Source organism: Drosophila serrata, unplaced genomic scaffold (genome assembly GCF_035046125.1).
Source record: "Drosophila serrata isolate PLE 108 unplaced genomic scaffold, ASM3504612v1 contig_30, whole genome shotgun sequence".
NCBI lineage: Eukaryota > Metazoa > Arthropoda > Insecta > Diptera > Drosophilidae > Drosophila > Drosophila serrata.
In genome coordinates this window covers 973,894-995,461 of record NW_028256928.1, presented here as the reverse complement: position 1 = coordinate 995,461, position 21,568 = coordinate 973,894, and the positions used below count along the sequence as shown (strand labels likewise).

Sequence of the window (21,568 nt, the reverse complement as noted above, 5' to 3'; positions counted from 1 at the left end):
TCATTTAAATATTTTACTTTCGTGGCTGTTGACACTGAGTGCGTGCGTGCGTTTCGATTTGTGTTTGTTATGTGCTTTGCATAATTTAACACTTTGCCTTAAAAACAATCAAATTGTCAAGTGTCAAAAGTTCGTGTCAGGCCAAGCGGAGTTTTCCCGCTCATCCTGGGCTCTGTATGCGCCGTCATGTAAATGTAAATAAAAATGCATTAAAAATGTAGCTGTAATTTACACACTCACACTTTACCGGGGAGGTGAAACAGGACCGCCCGAATGGGGGTAAAAGGGATAACGGGGGAAACCGTAAGTGGGTGCTTGTGTGCAATATTTTGCATTTGCCTGCCAGTTTTTCCGGTTTGCTCTGACCACAAAGTGTTGGCCATTAAGCGAGAGCGCACTCTGGCCCACTCACATGGCCGTTTATGCTTTGAAAGTTTAATCGAAAATCAAAGTAGAAAGTGCAACTGGGAAATCAATAAAAAAGTGGACTTTTTCTGTTATTCAACAATAGGATAATACATTTGAATTGAAGTCCTGCAATAATTGTAGTTTATTTGTCCGCTCAAAGTACTTAAAGATGACAAAAGAAAACAATTTTCCTCATTTACCCTGTTTTTAAAAATATGCCAAGTCATTGGCGACTCTTCGCAAAGTGCAACGCATGAACCTGACTTCGGACAGTGAGGCTGACCAGCAGACAGGAGGGCTGACGCGTGTTAATTTGAATAAATTATTAAAGCACGTGATGAGCGCGACCTTTCAACCAATTGAGGCCACCGCCCCCCCCGCAAACCGATCCCAATTGGAGGGGCCCCCGTCTTTTCCACCCACTCCCCGAATGCCATGTGCAATTAAGTACGAAAAAACCAATCAAACTGGGAATAAATTGCGCCATAGTTGCAGCTGCAGCCGCACTGAAACCAGGGTTGCCATACGGCGCCGATTTCAGACACTTTTTTTAACGCAAAGCCAGCATTTTGCAAGTGGGGGCGTTCGGTTTTTTGCACTCGCCCAGGGGTTCCCCTTTTTATTGTGGCCGCTGGGCGAAAATTGTTTGCATTGCATTCTCTGCTGATGCATGCGAATTGAGAAATATTTGCAATTTAGCAAAATACACCCGGAAGCGAGTCCGGATTGAAGCTTGAGTTGCGCTGCCGCTTGCCGCATTTCACTTTTTGCAATTTCGATTTCGTATTCATATTTGTGTGTTTGGCTTTTTCCAATCGTATTTGGACTCAGCTTTCAACACGCCCGAAGTGCGTGCGGAATGACGGCAATTAAGGTTATATGCAGGTTTGATATATGCGTTTTGCAGTCGATTCTCTCAGGTGGAAAAGAAAGAATTTTCATTTATTGTAAATATTTTTCTAGTAAAATGATACGTTTCGAAACTGAGAGCATTCAAAAAATGGTAAAATGAAATACCTTAAAGTTAATAGATCTAGGGAAAATTCTGTTCAATCACAATCTGAATTTTAACAAGTGTGATTTTATACTAGTGTGTTGTATACTAGTTTTAAAAATCAATACGACATATGAAATAAACAAATATCAACAATACGGCAGTTAATGCATTAAAAGCTTCTGACTTAAGTTATTATATCCTGGAAAGGTATAAAAATAATATAGAATATGAATAAAATATAGGGAAAATATTAAAAACAGAAGCTGCTTTTCGAGGCGATAATATGTAGCCATGTTCATACAAAGCTTATTGATGAAATTCAGTTTATAAGAAAATATTAATTTTAAAATGGTATAAAATAATAATATATATAATAATATAGTAATATATAATAATAGTAATAATAATAATAGAAATAGTTAGTAAAATAGGGCGGGAAGTATATACATATATGTAGTTATATAAAGTTGTATATAGTCTCGCTTGCATTTAGTTTTTCCTATTCACAAATTGCCTAGAAATATAAGACCAAAAAAACGGCGTTTTGTCCAAATGTCAAAATGGACAGCCACAAGAGAGGATCGTATCTCTTAAGTTGCTCACTCTTAAGTTCAACTTTGCAGGGTGCGAACAAACGATGCAGTAGAAGAAAAAAATTTGCTTGCGAACCCCCAGAAAATCAAGCATAAAAGAAAAAAGCTAATAGTGTTGTTTCACTCACCCCTTCACATTGCTGTTGCAGCCGATCCACAAACGGCGAATTAGGCGGCGAAGCTTACCCACACACATATCCAAATAAAAGCCTTATTTGCAGAGGTACTGGCACAAACTTCTACATGTACCTTAACCGCTTAGAAATGCCGGACCTTTTTACATTTGTCGCACTGTGCAGTTTTAACAAAATTCGCCATGCAAAACGCACTGATCTTGGCAATGTACCTACACATACGCACACACACACACGGTTTGGCTAAGAAAACGAAAACACGACAGCTTCCCGGCTGCCCCCACTTTGCATACACGATTCACTGTGGGGGCTCGCTGTTTTCCCGCACTTTTCACACCTGCCACTGGTTTTCCAAGGTTGTTTTCCGTCGTCCTGGCCCTTTGACCACCGCGGTAATCTTCTGCACAGAGAACTTTTCGTTTTTTCGCGTTGTCTTTTCTGCTTCATTTCGCCAGGTGTGGGAGTTGGAGCGATACATCGATCATCCTGAAAGGAAAGTAAACATCGATGCGATGTTTTCAACTTGAAGCTCAACATCGATATATCGATATTGGCAAGTGCAACGTATGAATGTATTTGTTAATCGGATGCAACGACTATCGATGTTTGTAACTGATTTCACGCGACTATCGGGAGAGGCGGAGTTAATGAGTGATGTTGTCGAGAGAGGAGCCATGGCGATGTTGGCGAGAGATTGCCACTCTCAGAGTGGCCACGGCCATATTGGAAATATCAGCTGCACGTTCTTTAATTACTTCCGCTTTTGAGCTTGACGGAAGGAACCATTTTGTGCCTATTTGGTGATCGCTAGCTTGTTCCTCATTTTTCTAATTGGTGTAAATGAAAATAAATAGTTTATAAATAAAAGAATTAATAATAAATAATTAATAAATAATAGATTTAATAACAAATAAATACATTTTAACATATTATAAAATTTAAAATATGCTATTTTGGTTTATAAAAAATATTAATCTTTTTTATTAATTCAAGATATTACAATTTTAGTGAAAAGATTGATCTGACATGTATATAAGCCAGATTGGGCTACTATATAATATTGCTGTCGTAGCAGAAATCTCAACATTTTAAAAAAATATTATAACTTTAATAGTTTTCAATAGACTTTTATATAATTTTCTATATTACCATTTAATATTATTCTGTGAGTGAATCTAAAATATACATTTTTCTGGTGCTACACAAACTGCCAATCAGGAGGTGGTCCGCTCAAATCAATCGTCGGGCGCAGTGATGCAGCAGAGGATAGAATAAAGTATAAATACAATTTGTATGCTTGATGTAATTTCATTTCCACTTATCTTGGTATTTTCTCTGCATTTTGCTTCATGCGATTGATTTATCGCACAGAAAATAATAGGCAGCCAATGTCTGTGCATCCTGCGAAAGGACTCGCCGCTCGCTCGCTCGTCCGCCTTCCCATCCGGTATCCCTGAGCTGAGCCGGGCTCAGTTTATATTCAAATGCTTACGCTTAAATGTCAATAATACGTGAAATTGAACTGCCAATTCAATCTTCGCAACTACTCCGTTCGCTCCTCCACTTCTCGAGCGAAATCATTTCCATATAAGCGTTTTCCCATCTTCCTATTTATATATGTGTATTTCTATTCTTTCCGTTTACCATTTTTGTTATTTTTTTTCATTCTCCTTTGTATTTTGAAGCACAAATTCTTTCTGTTCATATGTGGAAAAACTATTTGCAAAAGTCTCAAGTGTGCTCGCTTCCCGGCGACGGCACAGGAGCTGCCAGAGTGTTGGGCCCTGGATTTACGGGAGACTCCTGGGGTGGCGGTGGGGCAGGCGTTGGACCCTTTTAAACGACGCCTGCAAATTGTACGCAGATCGCATTACACTTGCTCCAGCGGACGGCATGTGCAACTGCCGACTGCCGGCTGCCTCTGCGGATTGCTTCACATTCGGATGCACTTCCTCCCCACCGTCCCAGGGTTCGTTCGAAAAAATTGAAAGATTTATTTCTTAGTTCTTTGCGATTACATTTCCACCGAGCTAATGTGTTCCGATCCAACGGCTACGTCGTGGCAGTTTGTCAACTGTCATTGCATCAGACAGTGAATGGCGGACCGGCGACGGAGACCTGGGTATTGAGTCCCGAATACGGGGGTATCGAGGTATCCGGGTATCCGGCATCAGGGCATCGGGGTCCCGGATCGGGGGAGACTTGTCGCATTTTGTTGACAACTACATTGCAAATACGGCAAAGTAATCAGCATTGTGTAAATAACAAGTTATGTGTCTGCGAGTGCAGCTGACAAAGCGAGTGGTAAGCGATATGCAATCAGGCAAAAATAAATCGCTGAAAGTGCTTCTAAGACGATAGCATTGAATATGGGGTTTAGGAAAATAGTAGAATCGTGAATATGTTATTATCCACGCATTGTTGCGTGTTTTTCCCCGCGCACCGGAAATAATTGAATATTGACTAAGGTCAGCAGGTAAGCGCCTTAACTTAAAAGGCAAAAAAATGGAACGTAAAAACAGCTGCATCTATGAGTTTGGTTTTTGGTTCTCAATGGGCACTTGACGGACTTCGCAGCGAGGAAAAGCCACCGATAAGAGGTGAAAATAGTTGGGAAAACTTGGTCAACTGGCCAGTTAGCCGCGAGTTTTCCCAACGAGAGGTCGGTCGCTGTTCAGAAATAATAAAGTATTCGGTTAGTGATTTTGAAAAGCCAAAAATCTACTTATTAAGAAGTCAGAAGCTTAATAAGTTGTGAAGGAATCATTTCCGACCCCTCAAATCATATAGTATATTACTGATCAAAATTATCAGCTGAATCGATCTAGCCATAATAGATCAAAAAATAAAATTTCTCAAATTTTTCAAAATTTGAACATTTTAGAAGGGGTTACATCATTAAAATTGTCAAAAATTAGCAAAAATTTGAATTTTGTTAAATGTTAAATTTAGTATGCAGATTTATTAACCTAACAAAAACTAACATAGGAACACTTTCCCTTTTTGGTTTAGTTATGAGTTATTTAAGATTTGGTTTTTCAAACAAATGTTCATATAATATTATCGATTCAAATAGTGCAAATATTTCATCGATTTAGGCTTCAATATTATAATTTAAGGATATATAAGCTTCAGCTCCCCGAAGTCAGTTTCCTTTATTGTTATGAAAGATTTTAAACCAACTGTTTTCTAAACAAAAATGTAGACTTAAAATTTTTCATAAAATCTTCCAACTAACTCGTGTTTTTTATGAAACAGACTTTTGTATAACTATAAGGTTGAGTACAGCTGAAATCCCCAAGAATTGAGGCTCGTCTCGGTGGCGCCAGGGAAAGCGGAAAATCAATTATTTTGATCGATTGCTTTTAAAAGATTCAAAGAGAGAACAAAAACACCTTTGAGCTTTTAAAACGCGTATTAGTTCAGGCAACGACCCAATTCAAGGTCTCCATAGGGCTTCCCAAGGCTCATGTTGCTTACGTTTTGTTTCCAATTACCCATTCCACAGGTCTACTCACAATGGAAGACTGACCATGAATGTAATTTGTTCGTAAAGATAAGAAAAAGCTGACTAAATTATCTTTGGAGAACGAGGCTTTTAAAATGGACCAAAGTGAAGCATCTGCTGCTGCCCCTGTGGCGTCACCAGTCGCCTCTACGCCAGTGGCTCCAGTTGCTCCTCCTGTTGCTGCTGCTCCAGTCGCCGCTGCTTTAGTCACCGCTGCATCAGTGGCCGCTGCTCCAATTGCCGCTGCTCCGGTTCCTGCAGCTCCAACCGCCGCTGCTTCTGTAGCCGCTGCTCCAGTCGCTGGTGCTCCAGTCGCTGCTGCTCCTGCCGCCGCTGCTACTGCCGCCGCTGCTCCAGTTGCCGCTGCTCCAGTTGCCGCTGCTCCTGCCACTGCTCCTGCCGCTGCTGCTCCAGTCGCCGCTCCTCCAGTCGCTGGTGCTCCAGTCGCCGCTGCTCCTGCCGCCGCTGCTACTGCCGCCGCTGCTCCAGTTGCCGCTGCTCCAGTTGCCGCTGCTCCTGCCCCTGCTCCTGCCGCTGCTGCTCCAGTCGCCGCTCCTCCAGTCGCTGGTGCTCCAGTCGCTGCTGCTCCTGCCGCCGCTGCTACTGCCGCCGCTGCTCCAGTCGCCGCTCCTCCAGTCGCCGCTCCTGCAGTCGTTGCTCCTCCAGTCGCCGCTGCTCCAGTCGCCGCTGCTCCAGTCGCTGCTGCTCCAGTCGCTGCTGCTCCAGTTGCCGCAGCTCCTGCCGCTGCTCCTTCCGCTGCTCCTCCAGTCGTTGCTGCTCCAGTTGTCACTGCTCCAGTTGCCGCTGCTCCTGCCGCTGCTCCTGCCGCTGCTGCTCCTGCCGCTGCTGCTCCTGCCGCTGCTGCTCCAGCCGCTGCTGCTCCTGCCGCCGCTGCTCCTGCCGCTGCTGCTCCTGCCGCTGCTGCTCCTGCCGCTGCTGCTCCTGCCGCTGCTGCTCCTGCCGCCGCTGCTCCTGCCGCTGCTGCTCCTGCCACCGCTGCTCCAGTTGCCGCTGCTCCAGTTGACGCTGCTCCTTCCGCTGCTCCAGTTCCAGCTGCTCCAGTTGCCGCTGCTCCTTCCGCTGCTCCTGCCGCTGCTGCTCCTGCCGCTGCTGCTCCTGCCGCTGCTGCTCCAGTCGCTGCTGCTCCTGCCGCCGCTGCTCCAGTTGCAGCTGCTCCAGTTGCCGCTGCTCCTGCCGCTGCTCCTGCCGCCGCTGCTCCTGCCGCTGCTGCTCCTGCCACCGCTGCTCCAGTTGCCGCTGCTCCAGTTGACGCTGCTCCTTCCGCTGCTCCTGCCGCTGCTGCTCCTGTCGCTGCTGCTCCTGTCGCTGCTGCTCCTGCCGCTGCTGCTCCTGCCGCTGCTGCTCCTGCCGCCGCTGCTCCAGTCGCTGCTGCTCCTGCCGCCGCTGCTCCTGTTGCTGCTGCTCCAGTTGCTGCTCCTGTTTCTGCTGAACAAGTGGTCGCTGCTCCAGTCGCTGCTGTTCCTGCCGTCACTGCTCCAGTTACCGCTGCTCCTGTTGCCGCACCTCCTGTAGCTAGTCCTCCTGTCGAAGCACCGGCACCTGCACCTGCACCTGCACCTGACACTGATGTTGCCCTTCCCGCGGATCCAGTTCCTTCTGATTCCACACTACCCGCTGCTGCTGCTCCACTTGACAGTCCTCCCGTCGCCACAGCTCCAATCACTGGAGATCCCTCAACTCCTGCCCCAGAAACTTTACAAGCTACTGTCTCTGTCGAGACACCGCCCACTGTTGAAGCAACACCTGCTGCTGCCACTTCCGTCAATGAAGTAACGGCTCTATCTGAGACCGCTCCTCCAGCTGTCTTAGACCCAGCTCCAACGGCAACGGATGCCAATTTGGAGACTAATCCGCCCGTTTCAAGCGAAACCTCTGCACCACCAGTTGATGTCGTGGATGCTCCTCCTGTCAACGCGGAAGCAGAAACAGTATCCGTGCCTCCTGGCGAACCCATAGTTGAACCAGTTACGGAGGCTAAAGTTCCCGATCCGGTGGTTGCTCCAAAGGAAGATGTTGCTCCGCCGGAAGCAGTAGTTCCAGCACCAATATCCGAAGAACTCACTGCCACACCACCAGTTCCGGATACCGTTGAAGCCACCTCTGTTGAGGGACCCACAGCGGTTCCAGAAACTGTTCCAGAACCAATTCCTACCGCTGCAGAGGTCCCACATAGCGAGACTCCAGTTCCTGAGCCAACTGCAGAGACTTCCGCTCCAGTGGAGGAGATCATTCCAGAACCCGCTGCAGTCGACGCTACCGCGGGTAATCCGGAACCTGTTATCGAGGTAGCAGCAGCTGAACCTGTTGTTGAGGAAGTTGTTGCTACGCCGGCTCCAGCTGAGGATCCACCTAATCTAAGCCCTGAAGAGCCAGTGACTGTAGACGAAGCGCCAGTACCTGTTCCTGAAGAAACTCCCATCCCCGATCCAGTCATAGCTGCCGAAACCACACCTGAAGCAATAGCGACAGAAGCCCAAGATGTTTCTGCCACTGCTGATATTTCCGGCCAAGAGGCTACAGCTGCAGCTTCCGAGGAGGCAGTGATAACAGCTCCAGAAACAGATCCTAATGTAGAACCAACTCCTGCGGCAGAAGAAGCTGTTGCAGCAAGTGCACCTGCTCCGGAAGCAGAGCCTCCAGCTGCTGATCCAAATATAGGAACTGAAGTAATGGCTGGGGAACCCATTCCAGCTGCAGAAAGCATTAATGCACCAGAAACTCCAGCCATTATTGCTGAAGATCCTCCCCAAATTGTAACGGGTGCCGAGCCGGCAGAATCTGTTCCAGAAGCAGTTTCTGCCGTAGAGGTTCCTTCAGATGAACTTGCAGATCGATCAGCGGATCCAAACTCCGTTCCTGTGGCAAAGATAACACCTTTGTTGAGGGATCTCCAAACCACCGATGTCTCCCTCCTGGCCATTGCAGCCACCTTGGATGCCATTGGAGAGAAGCTGAAGGATCAAAAGGCTCGCAATCAGCAAGTAATGGACAGGCTATGCGAAATTGAGAAAATACTGGGTCCACCGAAAACGAATTAGATTAAACTGGGTTACATATGTTTTATTCAGCTTCCTAGAAATGCTACCATATTACTGAATAAATAAATGATAAAAGTACGTAAATTGCTTTCCTTAATTTCCCGATGAGTTATAAGAAGAGAGATGAAAATACCTATTTAAAATAAACTCAAAGCTTCTTCGAAATATATATAAGTGTACCTTGCGGTGCATGATAAATGACTCTTTGGAAAATTCATGAAACCCAAATAAATCTACCACTCACAATTTTTGGGCACATTTGCACAACATGGCTCTTTTGAACTCCCTGGCCGCAGAAGCTAATTTGCCAGCAAGGCGAAAATTTCCACGACACAAATTAGCATTCCAAAAAAGGAAAAAAGGCAGACAAAAACGACGCAGAGCTTGTGAGGTGAAAATGAATGAATTATTCCCCCCCTCTAATTCACTAGCCTTGCGTCAGCGGGAAAACAATAAATTTGTATTAACGGGAGAACTGGTGACTCTCGATAATTGAGAATTTATCAATGAATAATTTAATAGCAGCTGGCTCAGATGAAATTTCCACCCCTCTTAGAATCCATTTAAGACTGAGTCCCGAGGATTCAGTATTCACTTTGAACAAAGGATTGGGACCGTGTTCGCATCCAAAGTCAAACGAGAGCCATAAAATGGAAACTTTTATTGCGGCAAACTGAAATTTGTGTTTATGGGGCAAGTAAGTCCGGGTAAGTCAAACACCTACGGCGATTATTCTAATCATTTGCATTGTTTCGGGCCTATCTCCCAGAGTTCTCCCGCAATCGGACGGCAGTAACATGTTCGACAGTTCAATCTAAATCTATAGGCCACTCGCACACGCAGTACACACAAAAAACCGAAAAAGCCGGGCCGAAAACCCAAATTCCCATTTGACCGTTTTGTCTGGAAACAATAAAATGACCTCTCGCATACATAGCCGGACTCTCGTTCACATGCGGATCCCATAAATGTTGCAAATGGAGCAACAGAGTGGAGTTGTCATGCCGAGGATGCGATGTCTGCTCCACAGGACCAAAACAACAGAGGAGCAGCAGCAGCAGCAGAGGCAACAAAAAACGAGTTTCCTTTTTTAGACTTTTTGGCACTTTTGGGGCCTGGCCTGGCCGGTCTCCTGCGACTGAGATGAAGGTTACACAACCTAACCGCGTTAATGCCCAGCACACAGAGCAACTCGGGCCGGAGTCGGGTAATTGTTGCCTGGAGGATTTGCAAAAAGATTTTCACTGTCATTTGAACTGCGTTTAAGGCTTCATTTACTGCTCCACCCACCCCAACTGCCATAAATGCCATTTACCCTGCTTAAATTGAAATGATCCCAGCTGCTATTTGATACGGAATGTTATTCCAAAACTGTTTCATAATTGGCATAGTTATCTTTGATCCAAGATGAACTCTATTAAATTCCATAGATGCCTTCAGTAGCACACTCAGGTAAATTATTGTTTCTCCTTTAAGGTGTTTGCAGGGGCTTAAATCATTTGGGATGTAAGTCTAATTTAGAGGGATTTACTTTTCTTGAATGTATGTAACTTTCAAGTACGTTTTTTCGAGTGCAGGGACCAACACTTCAGTTCAGAAGTTTGCTGTCGGTAACAGGGACAGTCGTTGACATTACCCAACTCCCTTTTGGGCTTGGGGGGTGGGACTCCAGAGAGTGCCAAATCAATCAGACGGCAATGCATAAATGACACAGTCAGGTCCTGGCTTATAGTACTCCCTCATATGCGACATTGTCCAGCTGTCATACACGACCATTGCGGCTAATGCGGTACGTCTCTTGTTGCTGCCCCATGTCCTTCACCTCCTCCATCCTGTATCCTGCATCCTGCTCATCCCCCAACTGGAGTAGCATTAGAATTATTCCTGTTTGAGCCCCAGAACCCCCCCCTGCCAGCCTGACATTAGCCAGACACCATGAATGCACCAAACTCCTGACAATGATGATGGTCCAGTGCTTGACTGGCTATAAATTTTGAATTAATTGGTGACTGCTGAACAGCTCGTCCTGAAATTTATGTTTTTCCAGACCGCCAGGCCTGTTCCTGGCCAGGGATTCAGGGAATCCTGGCTGTGATTTTCGGCAGTTATTAACGGCTCTCGCTGGCAGGCAATTTGTTTTCCTGAAATCAGTGAAGTTAAAGTAAAGCCATGAGCATTTTTCATTATTGTATTTAAACAAGAAAGAAAACTTACTTCGAAAAGTTGAAGTTTATTGAAAGTTTGAAATTGAATGAATAAAAATATTTAAATTCTGTTAATAGATATTTTTATATGACAGTTTTTGAGACAATTCATAGTTTGAAAATCTCATAACTAAGCCAAAATTGCATTAATTTGAATTCGGAAAGCGTTCCTATGTTAGTTTTTAATAGCTTAATAAATCTGCATACTAAATTTACCAATTAAAAAAATTCTAATTTTTTTCAATTTTTGACAATTTTCATGATGTAACCCCTTATGAAATTTTGCAATTTTGAAAAAAATTGTAAAAAATTTATTTTTTGACCGGCCATGGCTAAATAGATTCGCCTGTTGACTATGATCAAGAATATATATGATTTATAGGGTCGGAAACGACTCCTTCACTTTGTTAGAAGCTTCTGACTAAAATAATAATGCCCTGCAAAGTTATAAAGAATTACATTTAGACTATGTCTACACAAAAGCGAAATACATCTTTGAATAATACTTGATCTTTAAGAATTTGATAACCTTTAGCTGCTTATTCCTTACCATTTCCTCTCAATGCTTAATGAAAACAATAGAGTCGAAGAAAAGCTTTTGTTTTCACTCCTTAACTAAATCGCTCTGTCTCTGCTTCGTCTCAATCTATGCAGTTTTTATTAAGCTCTGGCGCCCAGGAGTATCTGTTTTCGATTTTAATTTGATTGTCCTTTGTAGTCGGAGCAAGCGTTTGTCCGACTTAATCGCATTAGTTCAGGCCACCCCATTTAAGCAGGCGCATTCTTAGCCCATTTTTTATCAGCTCCTTTGAGTAATTTTTTTAATTTTTTCCTTTTTTTTTGCCCAACCTTCAACAACTGTGATTAATGACTTTAGAGAGAAAAGTGAAAGGTGTGCAAAAGGCGAGGAGAAATTCATTTCCAAGGGTCTTGCATGATTGAGTTCTATTGAGTGAACTGCACAGCTAAGCTGGAAATTTTTCTTCATTCCAAGTGGCAGGGGTAATTCGTACTATTGTTTTTATATAGTTGAAAAAGAAGCCGAATTGCAATACGTAATTGCAACTCATATATGCCTGGGAATGAAATCGAACTTATTAGACAGGTAACTAACTATTTGAGCCCTGAAAACTAAGCATTATTATTTTAAACATAGCTTAGTTATACCTTTTCAAATATAAAACATGAATTACTTTTATTAAATCCCCAATAGCGCAGCCCCCATGTCCGGATACAACCTTGTAATTGACTCTAGACATGTTTCTATTATTGTCAAATGTTTTTCGAATTATTATTTCAATTATTTTCATTTTCTGAAACACAATTAGCTGCGGGCCTTCCATTAATAACCGGCGTAAGGCCGAACAAAGGAATATATGTATGTATGTAAAAATCGTTTTAATTTGCCAATGATTGTGGGTGTCCATGTGGGTGCTTCAATTATTTAACTGCATAAACAATAAAAGTATTCGCAGTTCGCAGAGTGTTTGTGTGTTTGGGGGGCACCATTAAAAAGTGAATGTGTCTTTTGCATACGAACATGCATATATGCAGCCATTGTTTCAGGGGCCTTTGTGGCTCGGCTTCTGGGATTGGATGGGAAATGGGAAATGCGAACAGGGAACTCCACTGATGGGCTGAGGGGGGCTGAGGGCCTGATGGGGCCTGGGTGGCTCCAGATCCGAAACTGTCAGCCACAGCGCTACGTAAGTAATTTCGCGCATATGTTACGTCGTGGGGCGGTGGGGGTGGATTCAGGTTCGGCTTAAAGCCGCAGTTCGGCGTATTCATGGCTGATGCACACGACAAATTGAATTTTATGCAAAAGCTTGCGTTTTTTCGTCAGTCCCCCTATTCCGGAAGTCCTTGCATTCCGTGGCGACATCTATGGCCTGTTCGTCTGCATTATAATTCGGTCCTTTGTTTTCCTTGCCGCCTCCTCCTCGGTTATCCCTTGTGTTTTGCACTTTGCCACGGCATATCCGGCCAAGATGCGGTTTTCTCCGGCAAACGGCTGCGGCTGTCCCACTTTCGCTCGTATCCCTTTCATCCACTTTGTGAGTCGTCCTTTATTTATTTTTTTCGGTCAGCATTGTGCAGGCGGCGCCGTTAATGAGGAATTATGTTATCGCACTGTTAAGCCGCAATAAACGGGCATCCTTTTCGTTGTAACCCTTCTTTTCCCGTAATTGAGGTGGCTTAGGGTCCGCCTTTGATTTTATGCATTTAGCGAAAAGGAAATTTGCATGAAAATCCAAGCTGAGTAATTTGCCTAAACTGTCCAATGCATAAAACATGCCTAATAACAATGGAGCAGTTTACGCGTGTAATTGCATTTGTATCGCTAACAGAGTCCTTTTGAGGACTTACATCCTGTGCAACAGTGAACTCTCGCTTACAGCGTCGCGCGCTCTCTCACGCTGTTAATGCCTCATCGCTGTTAGACCCGAATATTGCGTATACGCTACCGAGCCGCTCGCTTCGGGTGACTTCGGGTGCGATTCCTTTGCCCCATGAAGCTGCCGTCGTGTGGCTTAGTTTCCCTTTAGCCGGTGCCAAGCGTGGTTCTTCTCTCGCTTCCTCAGACGAAACGATTGCCAGAAATGGTTAATAATCAAGTGAAGGGGATCTCTGATAAAACTTAGTGATCGGACTTTGATGGAATACAAAAAAGTACTGTGTAAAACAAGTTACCAAAAAGTAAAATTAACTGAAATACACTTAAAATTAAATTGGCAAAGTTAAATTATATACATGATTAATCAAATTCAAACTAATTTATTCGTGGTCTTGACTAAATAGTTATTAGAAACTACAGAAATTTTCAAAATTACGTGACTTAGTGATGTTCTTCTTAAAAATATATATATAAAAGCATATTCCTATCTAAATGAACTCTTAATAATGAACTAATCATATATGAAACTGCCACAATAATTGTATCAAAATAATCATATAAAACAATAAAGAATTGATGACACAGCCACAAAATTGAATGGCAATCGAAATAAACTGAATTACCAGACACAGGAATTTCCCGCTTTCCACGCCGTCGAGCATGGACCAACTGTGCAAGTGTTCGAACAGCAGATGGCCAAGGACCAAAAGGACTAAGCACCCAGACCCAGACCTAGACCCACACTAAGACCACGACCAAGACAGACAGCAGTCAAGAGTCGAGGATGCGGAATGCGAATAGAAATAGGAATTGCGTTAAATCATTTACACTTCCGCTGCTGTTTTGTTTGTGCAATCAATTTAATATTATTTGTGTTATCCAGGCTCCGGTCCAAGGTCCAACTCGTTCTGCTCCGCTTTGAGGCAGTACGGCCCAGTCGTCCGGAACATTACATTTGTTTAACATTTGAGTTAACGCTTCATTGGACTACCTACCACTCCACTGCCATTACTTATGTATGTATATGGACAGAGTGCCTGGCATTTCCCAGTCCGACTTTGACTCCGGAGCCCATCTGTTGGCAGAGACAAAACAGCATTTAAATCATTATTCCCGACCAGACCTGGCCGGCCCCGACCTACCTACAGCTACAGCTACACCTACACCCACACTTACGTCTAGGCTAGCCATCGAGAATCCTTTCAATTCATCCTGCGCGTGTCCTGCATTTGTAAGTGGCTCGGTGGGCGTGTTCGCCCGGCTGGTTGGCTGCTGTACGGTTGCCGGATGGCCATATGTACTCCTTTTACGCCCCACTAAACACCCGCATAAATAAATTTCGTTAATGCCAAATAGTCTGGGGCGTAGAAGAAAGATGAGGTAACACAAGCAGCCGCAGCAGCCGAGTAGCAGGGAAACCGAGCCACGACGGCAACGGAGGTTGCCCAAAATGGAATTCCCAGCTCCGGCTTATTCAACCACATATGCATGGTTGAGTTCCGGAAACCCATTTCGCCAGCATTCTGATGAAATTCATCGCAACCCAAGTCTCTAGAATTATATCTTATTTTATCGTTTACAAATCTTATGCAATTTTTTTCAGTTACTTTTTTTATACCCTTGCAGAGAAGTATAATTTCAGTCAGAGCCTAGTAATCCAGCAAAGGTATCATTTCCGACCCTATAAATTATATATATTCTTGATCAGCATCAACAGCTGAATCAATCTAGCAATGTCCGACATAAGTTTAATTTTTTAAAAATTTTCAAAATTTTATAAGGGGTTACATCATTAAAATTGTCAAAAATTGGCAAAAAATATAAATTCTTAGAATTTTAAATTAAGTATACAGATTAATTAACCTAATAAAAACTAACATAGGAACGATTTCCAATTTTTGACTTAGTTATGAGATTTTTAAACTTTGATTTGTCGAAAAAAATTTCATTCAAAAATATATACATAAATAATATCAATGCAAAGAATTCAAATATTAGATCCAAGAATTTACAACTAGCAAACTGCAAGGGTATACAAATTTCTATATACTTTGAAAATGACAAGATTTACTGAAAAATGTAATCTGCATTTTCACATTTTTGCTTTATTTATGTCTTGATTTATTGTTGATGAATTAAAAAGTCATTTTATTTGAAGCCTTTTTGTTGCCAAATACACTTTAGTGTGTGTGTATTTAGTCGCTTCCGAACTCCCTTAATGGCTTCCAGGCTGTAAATTATTCTGCAAACTTTACTTTCACTTTTATGTAAACTTCAAAGCAGCATTTAGAAGTTTAATTTCAGCAGTTTTTTACAACTCCCATACGAGTTATAGAGCCTAAGTAAGTGGGAACACCTTGTTGAGGCCACTAATGCCAAAAGCACCCACATTGCCCACAGAAAACTTATACAAACATATCAAAAACAGGACATGGCGCAAAATGCCGGCCATAAACTGGGCCAAAAGGAGTCTGAGAATGTGGGGGGAGACTAGGACCTTAAAAACACGGGATGGCACCCAGCTCGACGGGCACATTGTGGGAATATTTAAAATTGGCCACGTGTTGTTCTTGCCGCTTCAGCTTAGTTCGCTTACGACATTTTTTACTTTGCTTTTAGTTATTTTAGATTGCCCGACAGGCTTACCGTGCGAGTGCTATTTGAAAATATGTTAACCCTGCGATTTTGTGTGCCGCGCGAGCAAGGACAAGATATCGCTGCAGTTTGTGTCAAGGCGTATACGCGATATTAACGGGAGCAGCAGCCGGAATCCGGCGAGGCAGCAGGGATAAATTTGCACAGGCTCCAGCGGCCCAGCGCCGCCAGTCGCCCAATGTGACCCAGTTAAGGCCAAAGGACTTTAGCTGGCCAAGGACCGCGAACCAAGGAACCGAATCGCGGCAAGCGAAACACGATACGCGTTACACGATACGCGGAACTCGGGACGATCCCAGAAACCAGACCGACGCGGAGCAAGGATTATCAATTTACTTGGCACTTTAATGGAGTTGGATGCCAGGATGCCGCGACGCCTGATCCGCACCGAGGTCCTCCGGCTGGCCCAGCTCCTTCTCATCCTCCTCCTCATCTGCCTGCCGGGTAAGCTGCGTCAAATATGAAATTATTTCTCACGATACATTTGTCGCATATTAAATGACTCGCTGCCGCGGCCAGAACCTTTTCTCGTGTCTTCTGCAAAAAACAATTTGATATGCGCGGCTTAAAAGCATTTTGCGGGCGAATTTAAGGCATGCCGTGTATCCTTGCCGTGTATCCTTGGCCTTTGTGCATATTTTAGCACAGACTGTCTGAGGTGGAGTGAAATGTGCGAAAGAAGGCGGGGCTTTGTTTGGGATTTTTTTTTGTGCTCGGTTTTTCAGGGTCAATTTAAATTATGTTGGCATATTTGCTTAAGAGCTTAAAAGCAGCCAGAATTTTGAGAAAATTTCTTTCAAGCTAAAGCTGGAAGAAACTTTGAATATTATTTTAAAAATAATTTTCCCTTAAAAATTATTACGAGTTTAAAACGAAAGATATATTTATTTTGAAGGGGTTCAGAAAGTACTACATTTCCTATATATTTACATTGAGAACTTCATTCCCAATAGCCAAAGGCAGTTGTTAGTTTCTCTCTCTTTTAAAATTTCGTCAACATGAACTAAAATCATATTTTTCGGTTGAGCGGTCTACCTTTTTCAATCAATCAAAGGTTTTCCAAAATTGCCAAGGATTTTTACCTTCCTTATACTGCAATGTTCTACAGCAACAAAAAAGTAACATAAAAAAACAGGGGAAACAAGGGAGAGAAAGGTAATTAAAATCAAAACGGCAACATGAAAAGGTACAAATTGCTCAACTAAAAGTTAAAACTAAAGCATAACGAAAGTGACTCTCGACATTTTCATCAATGAACCAAACTCGATCAAACGCTGCACCGCTGCCCTTTCTGCCTCACCTCGGCCACCGAAATTTCTGTTTTCGCAATAGAAAAGTTCGGAAAACTGCAGCAAGGACGCCCGCCCTCCTGGGGGGATTTTATCCAACGAACTGTGGCAGGAGGAGGGGGCGGGCGGCTCTGGATGCTTTAAATTGTGTTAAAAGCCTGGAACTTTGCTATCCCTGCCACTCTTCCACCGCCGCTAACCCCATTTGTCGGTGCTTTGCTCTGCTCCAGAGCATCCCCCTCGCAAGCTGTTCGATTCTTTTGGCCATGAAAGTGACGGACGGAAACGCTCGAGGAGATTCAGCCAATTGAACGAGAAATAACAACAATCAGGGTAACAAGTGGTGTGGCTCTAGAGACCCGGTTTGAGGTTTGAGGTAGGTGAAAAGTGGAAGAGCGAAAAAAGTTAAAAAAAAAACTTTTACTTTTGTTTAATCAAATTCAGCTGCCCACTTGAGCATCATTGAATGCTTGTAACAGCCAGTAAAGTAACTCAGAGAAGCCGCTCCCCAAAAATAAACGACCGCAGATCTTCCCTTTGTTTGGCTTTTCCAGTGGATAGCCTTGCGGTAGCGATAAGTTGCTCAAGTTCTGGGTTATTTTCCCACGGGATACTTTCCACCGCTCGCCAAAGTGGCACGCCCGACTTAAACGCTTAACAACAATTATTACACAAAGTTACGGCCTTCGGCCCACTCCCACGACCCTCCCCTTTCTGCTGTCATCATTATTTGGGCGAAAACTAGGCTGGCATTTTGATGAGAGAGTGTCCGGCCCGAGAGGAGAGTCCTCCTCGATCCTCTGCCACTCGAGGTGCTCGGGGGAGGGGCTGCGATTACGGCCAAGCGCCTTGGGGTTAAGCCAATTTCCACCACCACCACCACCATCATCATCAGCATCATAATCAGGTCCTGCATTAGGCTCATCATCCCGACAACATGCCCATCATAATTAGGAAAAGTGTCGAAATGTTGTCAGCCCGAGACGGACAGGATGGAGGCGCTTCCAGGACATCACTCAGCCTGCACTGAAAGAATTTCTATAATTAAAGAAGATAAATATAAAATGTGCATTATAAAACCAAACACTTGGAAGATGTAATTTAGTGAAGTTAAACAGAGAAGTTATTTCTGTTTCCTTGTTATATTTTACATTATCTTTATTTTTATACAAAATCCTTAAACTTCTTATTTAAATTTAAAATCTCTTTATCAATATCCACTCTTGTAAGCTTTTCCAGTTTTAAATTGTAAGATTTTGTAGACCTATCGACAGCCATTTGCTTACTTCCCAGAATTAAAATGACTGAAGTTTTCCATCGCTCAGCTGCGATTTTCCGCATAGTTTTTCCTCTTGCCCCTCTTGTTTTTATTATTGTTGCCATAACAATAACAGAGCAGACAAACAAAAACAAGCAACTATGTAGCAATAACAAGACCGGGAAAACTTAGACATCGCCGAACTCAACTCGCTTCCGGCCGGGACGAGTGTAGAGCGGAAGTGGAGAGCGAAGGAGAGCGTTCAGAGGCGTTTGATTAAAACACTTTCGACTAAAAATGCCCGCGGGACCTGGGAGGATGACTGCTCGGTTAATTTTAGTGTAAGGCGGCAGCTCGGGTTTCCCATGCAGTCCCCAGCAGTAGCTTTTCCTACGACGGCGAGTCAATGAAATTCTGCATGATGAGGCTCGTTTTATGTGTGAGAGTTTTTTCCCCGTCCCGCAGTCAAGCTCATTACGCAAGTTTTTCCCCATCCGCTGGCAAGTGCTCGACTTGATTTTCATCCCACTCCTCCTCCCTATCTGTTTGTGCCGCTTTTCCTTTATATATATGTATACTTTTTTTTATATTTTATTCTTGCGCACAATTTGTTTTTACAGTGGCGCGGCCGCAGAGGGGTCTGTGTTCGTGTCTGTTTTTACAACTTTTTAGTTTGCCACATCCCTCTCTGTCTGCGTTGTCGCGGAAAGATTAAGCAAATTTTTTTAAGGGCTCCGCCAGTTGTGAGTCCCTTTGGTGGACCTCGAAATTTCCCTAATACCCCTATGCAGCGCTGCCCTAAATGATAATTTTCTCTCAAATAATTTCAGTTTATTATTTTGTTTTCATTTTTTCTTCGCACTGAGAAAGTACTTGAAGTGCCCAGTAATTCCGTTGTTTTATTGCACTTTTTTACGCTGTTTTGATTTGTTTCATCGCTGGCTGACACGCCTCCTTTTGTGCACCCAGCGCCCCATCAGTCCTTTTGCCGGAGATCCTTGACGGCAGCTGTTGGTTTTTATAATATCCATGGGCAAATGAGTCGAGCACTGACAGTGGGCTATAACAAGATACAAGAAATTTTGAAATTTTGCAAAAATAAATTATTTTTCATGTTGAAAGGTGTACAACGCTGCGTATACTCAATAAACTTATCAATATATTACGTATACGCAGAGTGAACCAAATTTTAATTGTGCGTCGCGTCAAGAGAACAGTTATAAGCGCAAATTGTACACTTTTTTTAATTACTTGAACTAATATTTTTACTAGAAGTAAAACAAAAAAAGGTTTACAAGGCCTTTTTAAAGGGTTCCATTTCCTCACTTTAAAGTTTAATTAAATTACCGCACTCCCCTATGAAAGGATACAAAAAACAAGAAAACAAAAAAAGTATACAAAAATGTTGCGAAAATAAATTTTTTTTTTATTTTAAAAGGTGTACAACGCTGCGTATACTTAATATCACGTATGCGCAGTGTGACTTAAAATGTTAGTTTTTTCATTTTTTAAAATTGTGCCTCTTAACAAGAGAACAATTATAAACGTTAAGTGTATAATTTTTTCAATCAATTCAAGCTAATATTTTTACTACAAAAAATAAATGTACAAGGCTTTATTAAAGGGTTTTATTTTCTCACTTTTAAGTGTAATTAAATTCTCCCACTCTCCTAATATGAGAGGATACAAAAATTAAGAGGATACAAAAAAGGATGAAAATGTTACGAAAATAGGCAATTTTTCGTGTGGAAAGTTGGACACAATATCACGTATACGCATTGTGACTCAAACTTTATTTGTAACATTTATATTTAATTGTGAGACTCACCAAGAGAACAATTATAAGCCAAAGTGGTATATTTAATGTTTACTAAAACCATAAAATATTGGTTTACAAGGCCTTATTAAAGGGTTTATATTTCATCACTTTAAAGTTTCATTAAATATTCCGCACACCCCTTGGAAATTCCTTGCCCACTGTGCTCGAAGGGAAATGGAATTTTTGTAACTTTATTATAATCAAGTTGGCTGCAGTGCATCATTAGTGCAGGCAATTAAAAAGTTTTTTATATGCAATCGCTTTATCTTTATTGCACGTACACGAAGCATAAACATAAAACATGATAACGCTTACACACGCACACCCTCTCTTTCTCTCCCCTTCTCTCTCTCTCTCTCTCTCTCGGAGAGAGAGGGAGGATAAGAGCAGGAGAACCCCATAGACAAAACATGCACGACTTAGCCGGGGCTCGTTATAAGAGGCTTCCAGAGTTTTGCATTTACTTTGAGCACGGTAAAATTACATTGAACTTGATTAGAAAATGGCGGGAGCGACCACATCCTTCGATTTCTCTGATATTTCCCTCGAGTTTTTCTTTTTCCAACTCAATCGCTGGTGAAGGGCACTCGATGATTGCCGCTATCTTTTGCTGTGCTTTTGTGCAATCTGTGATATCTGTTCAATAGTTAATTAAAGTAACGATGCATTCCCTTTCGTAGATTAAAGTAGCTTTTGAAATAAAATAACTTTTGCACAGAGTTACTTTGCAAGTCTGTAGGTCTTAAAGTGACTGATTTAAAGAGTCCTATTTGAATTGAAATATTGTTGTAAACTATATTTTTATTAAACTTTCCGGTTTTGTACATATCCGCTAATATTTTATAGTGGATGCTTGTACCAGTATAAGTAAATTTTAATTAAAATGAAAAGGCCAACCTTGGCTTGACTTCCTTATCAACAGAATGCCAACTACTTTGAGACCCTCAACCAACTCCCGCATCCTTGTGCTTTAACTTTCGCTCTCTCTCTCTGGTGCTGTTTCTATCTTTGACTTTTGGCAAAAGTTTCCAGCGAAATTTATGGCGCCAATTTGCCAAATTTACGCGTTGCATGTGTATGGGAAACTGCAGGCAGCAATCTGCATTCAGGGGAAGCCCCGCAAAGCTCGCGAATCGTGTGTAAAAGTCACATAATTTATTGTCAATTTGCGAAAATATTTTATTGGGATTTTTGTTGTATAGCTGTACCTGTTCTTCGAGCTCTGCTCCAGTTCCCAAGACTACCA

General features: G+C 42.8%; 1 protein-coding gene across 5 annotated transcripts in view; it reads left to right on the top strand.

The window, feature by feature from the left end:
* The first annotated feature begins 13,347 nt into the window (after positions 1 to 13,347).
* Positions 13,348 to 21,568, top strand: part of dpr15 (defective proboscis extension response 15) — a 29,025-nt gene continuing 20,804 nt past the window's right edge. For 2 of the 5 annotated variants that reach the window (XM_086833413.1, XM_020943021.2), the window contains exons 1-2: positions 13,436 to 13,509; positions 15,921 to 16,400. In XM_086833413.1, the coding sequence (XP_086689539.1) occupies positions 16,304 to 16,400 (97 nt within the window). In that variant the 5' untranslated portion in view covers positions 13,436 to 13,509; positions 15,921 to 16,303. Of the gene's footprint in view, positions 13,604 to 15,920; positions 16,401 to 21,568 lie in introns of all 5 variants that reach the window. The other 3 variants (XM_020943019.2, XM_086833417.1, XM_020943022.2) reach the window with 3 other exon arrangements.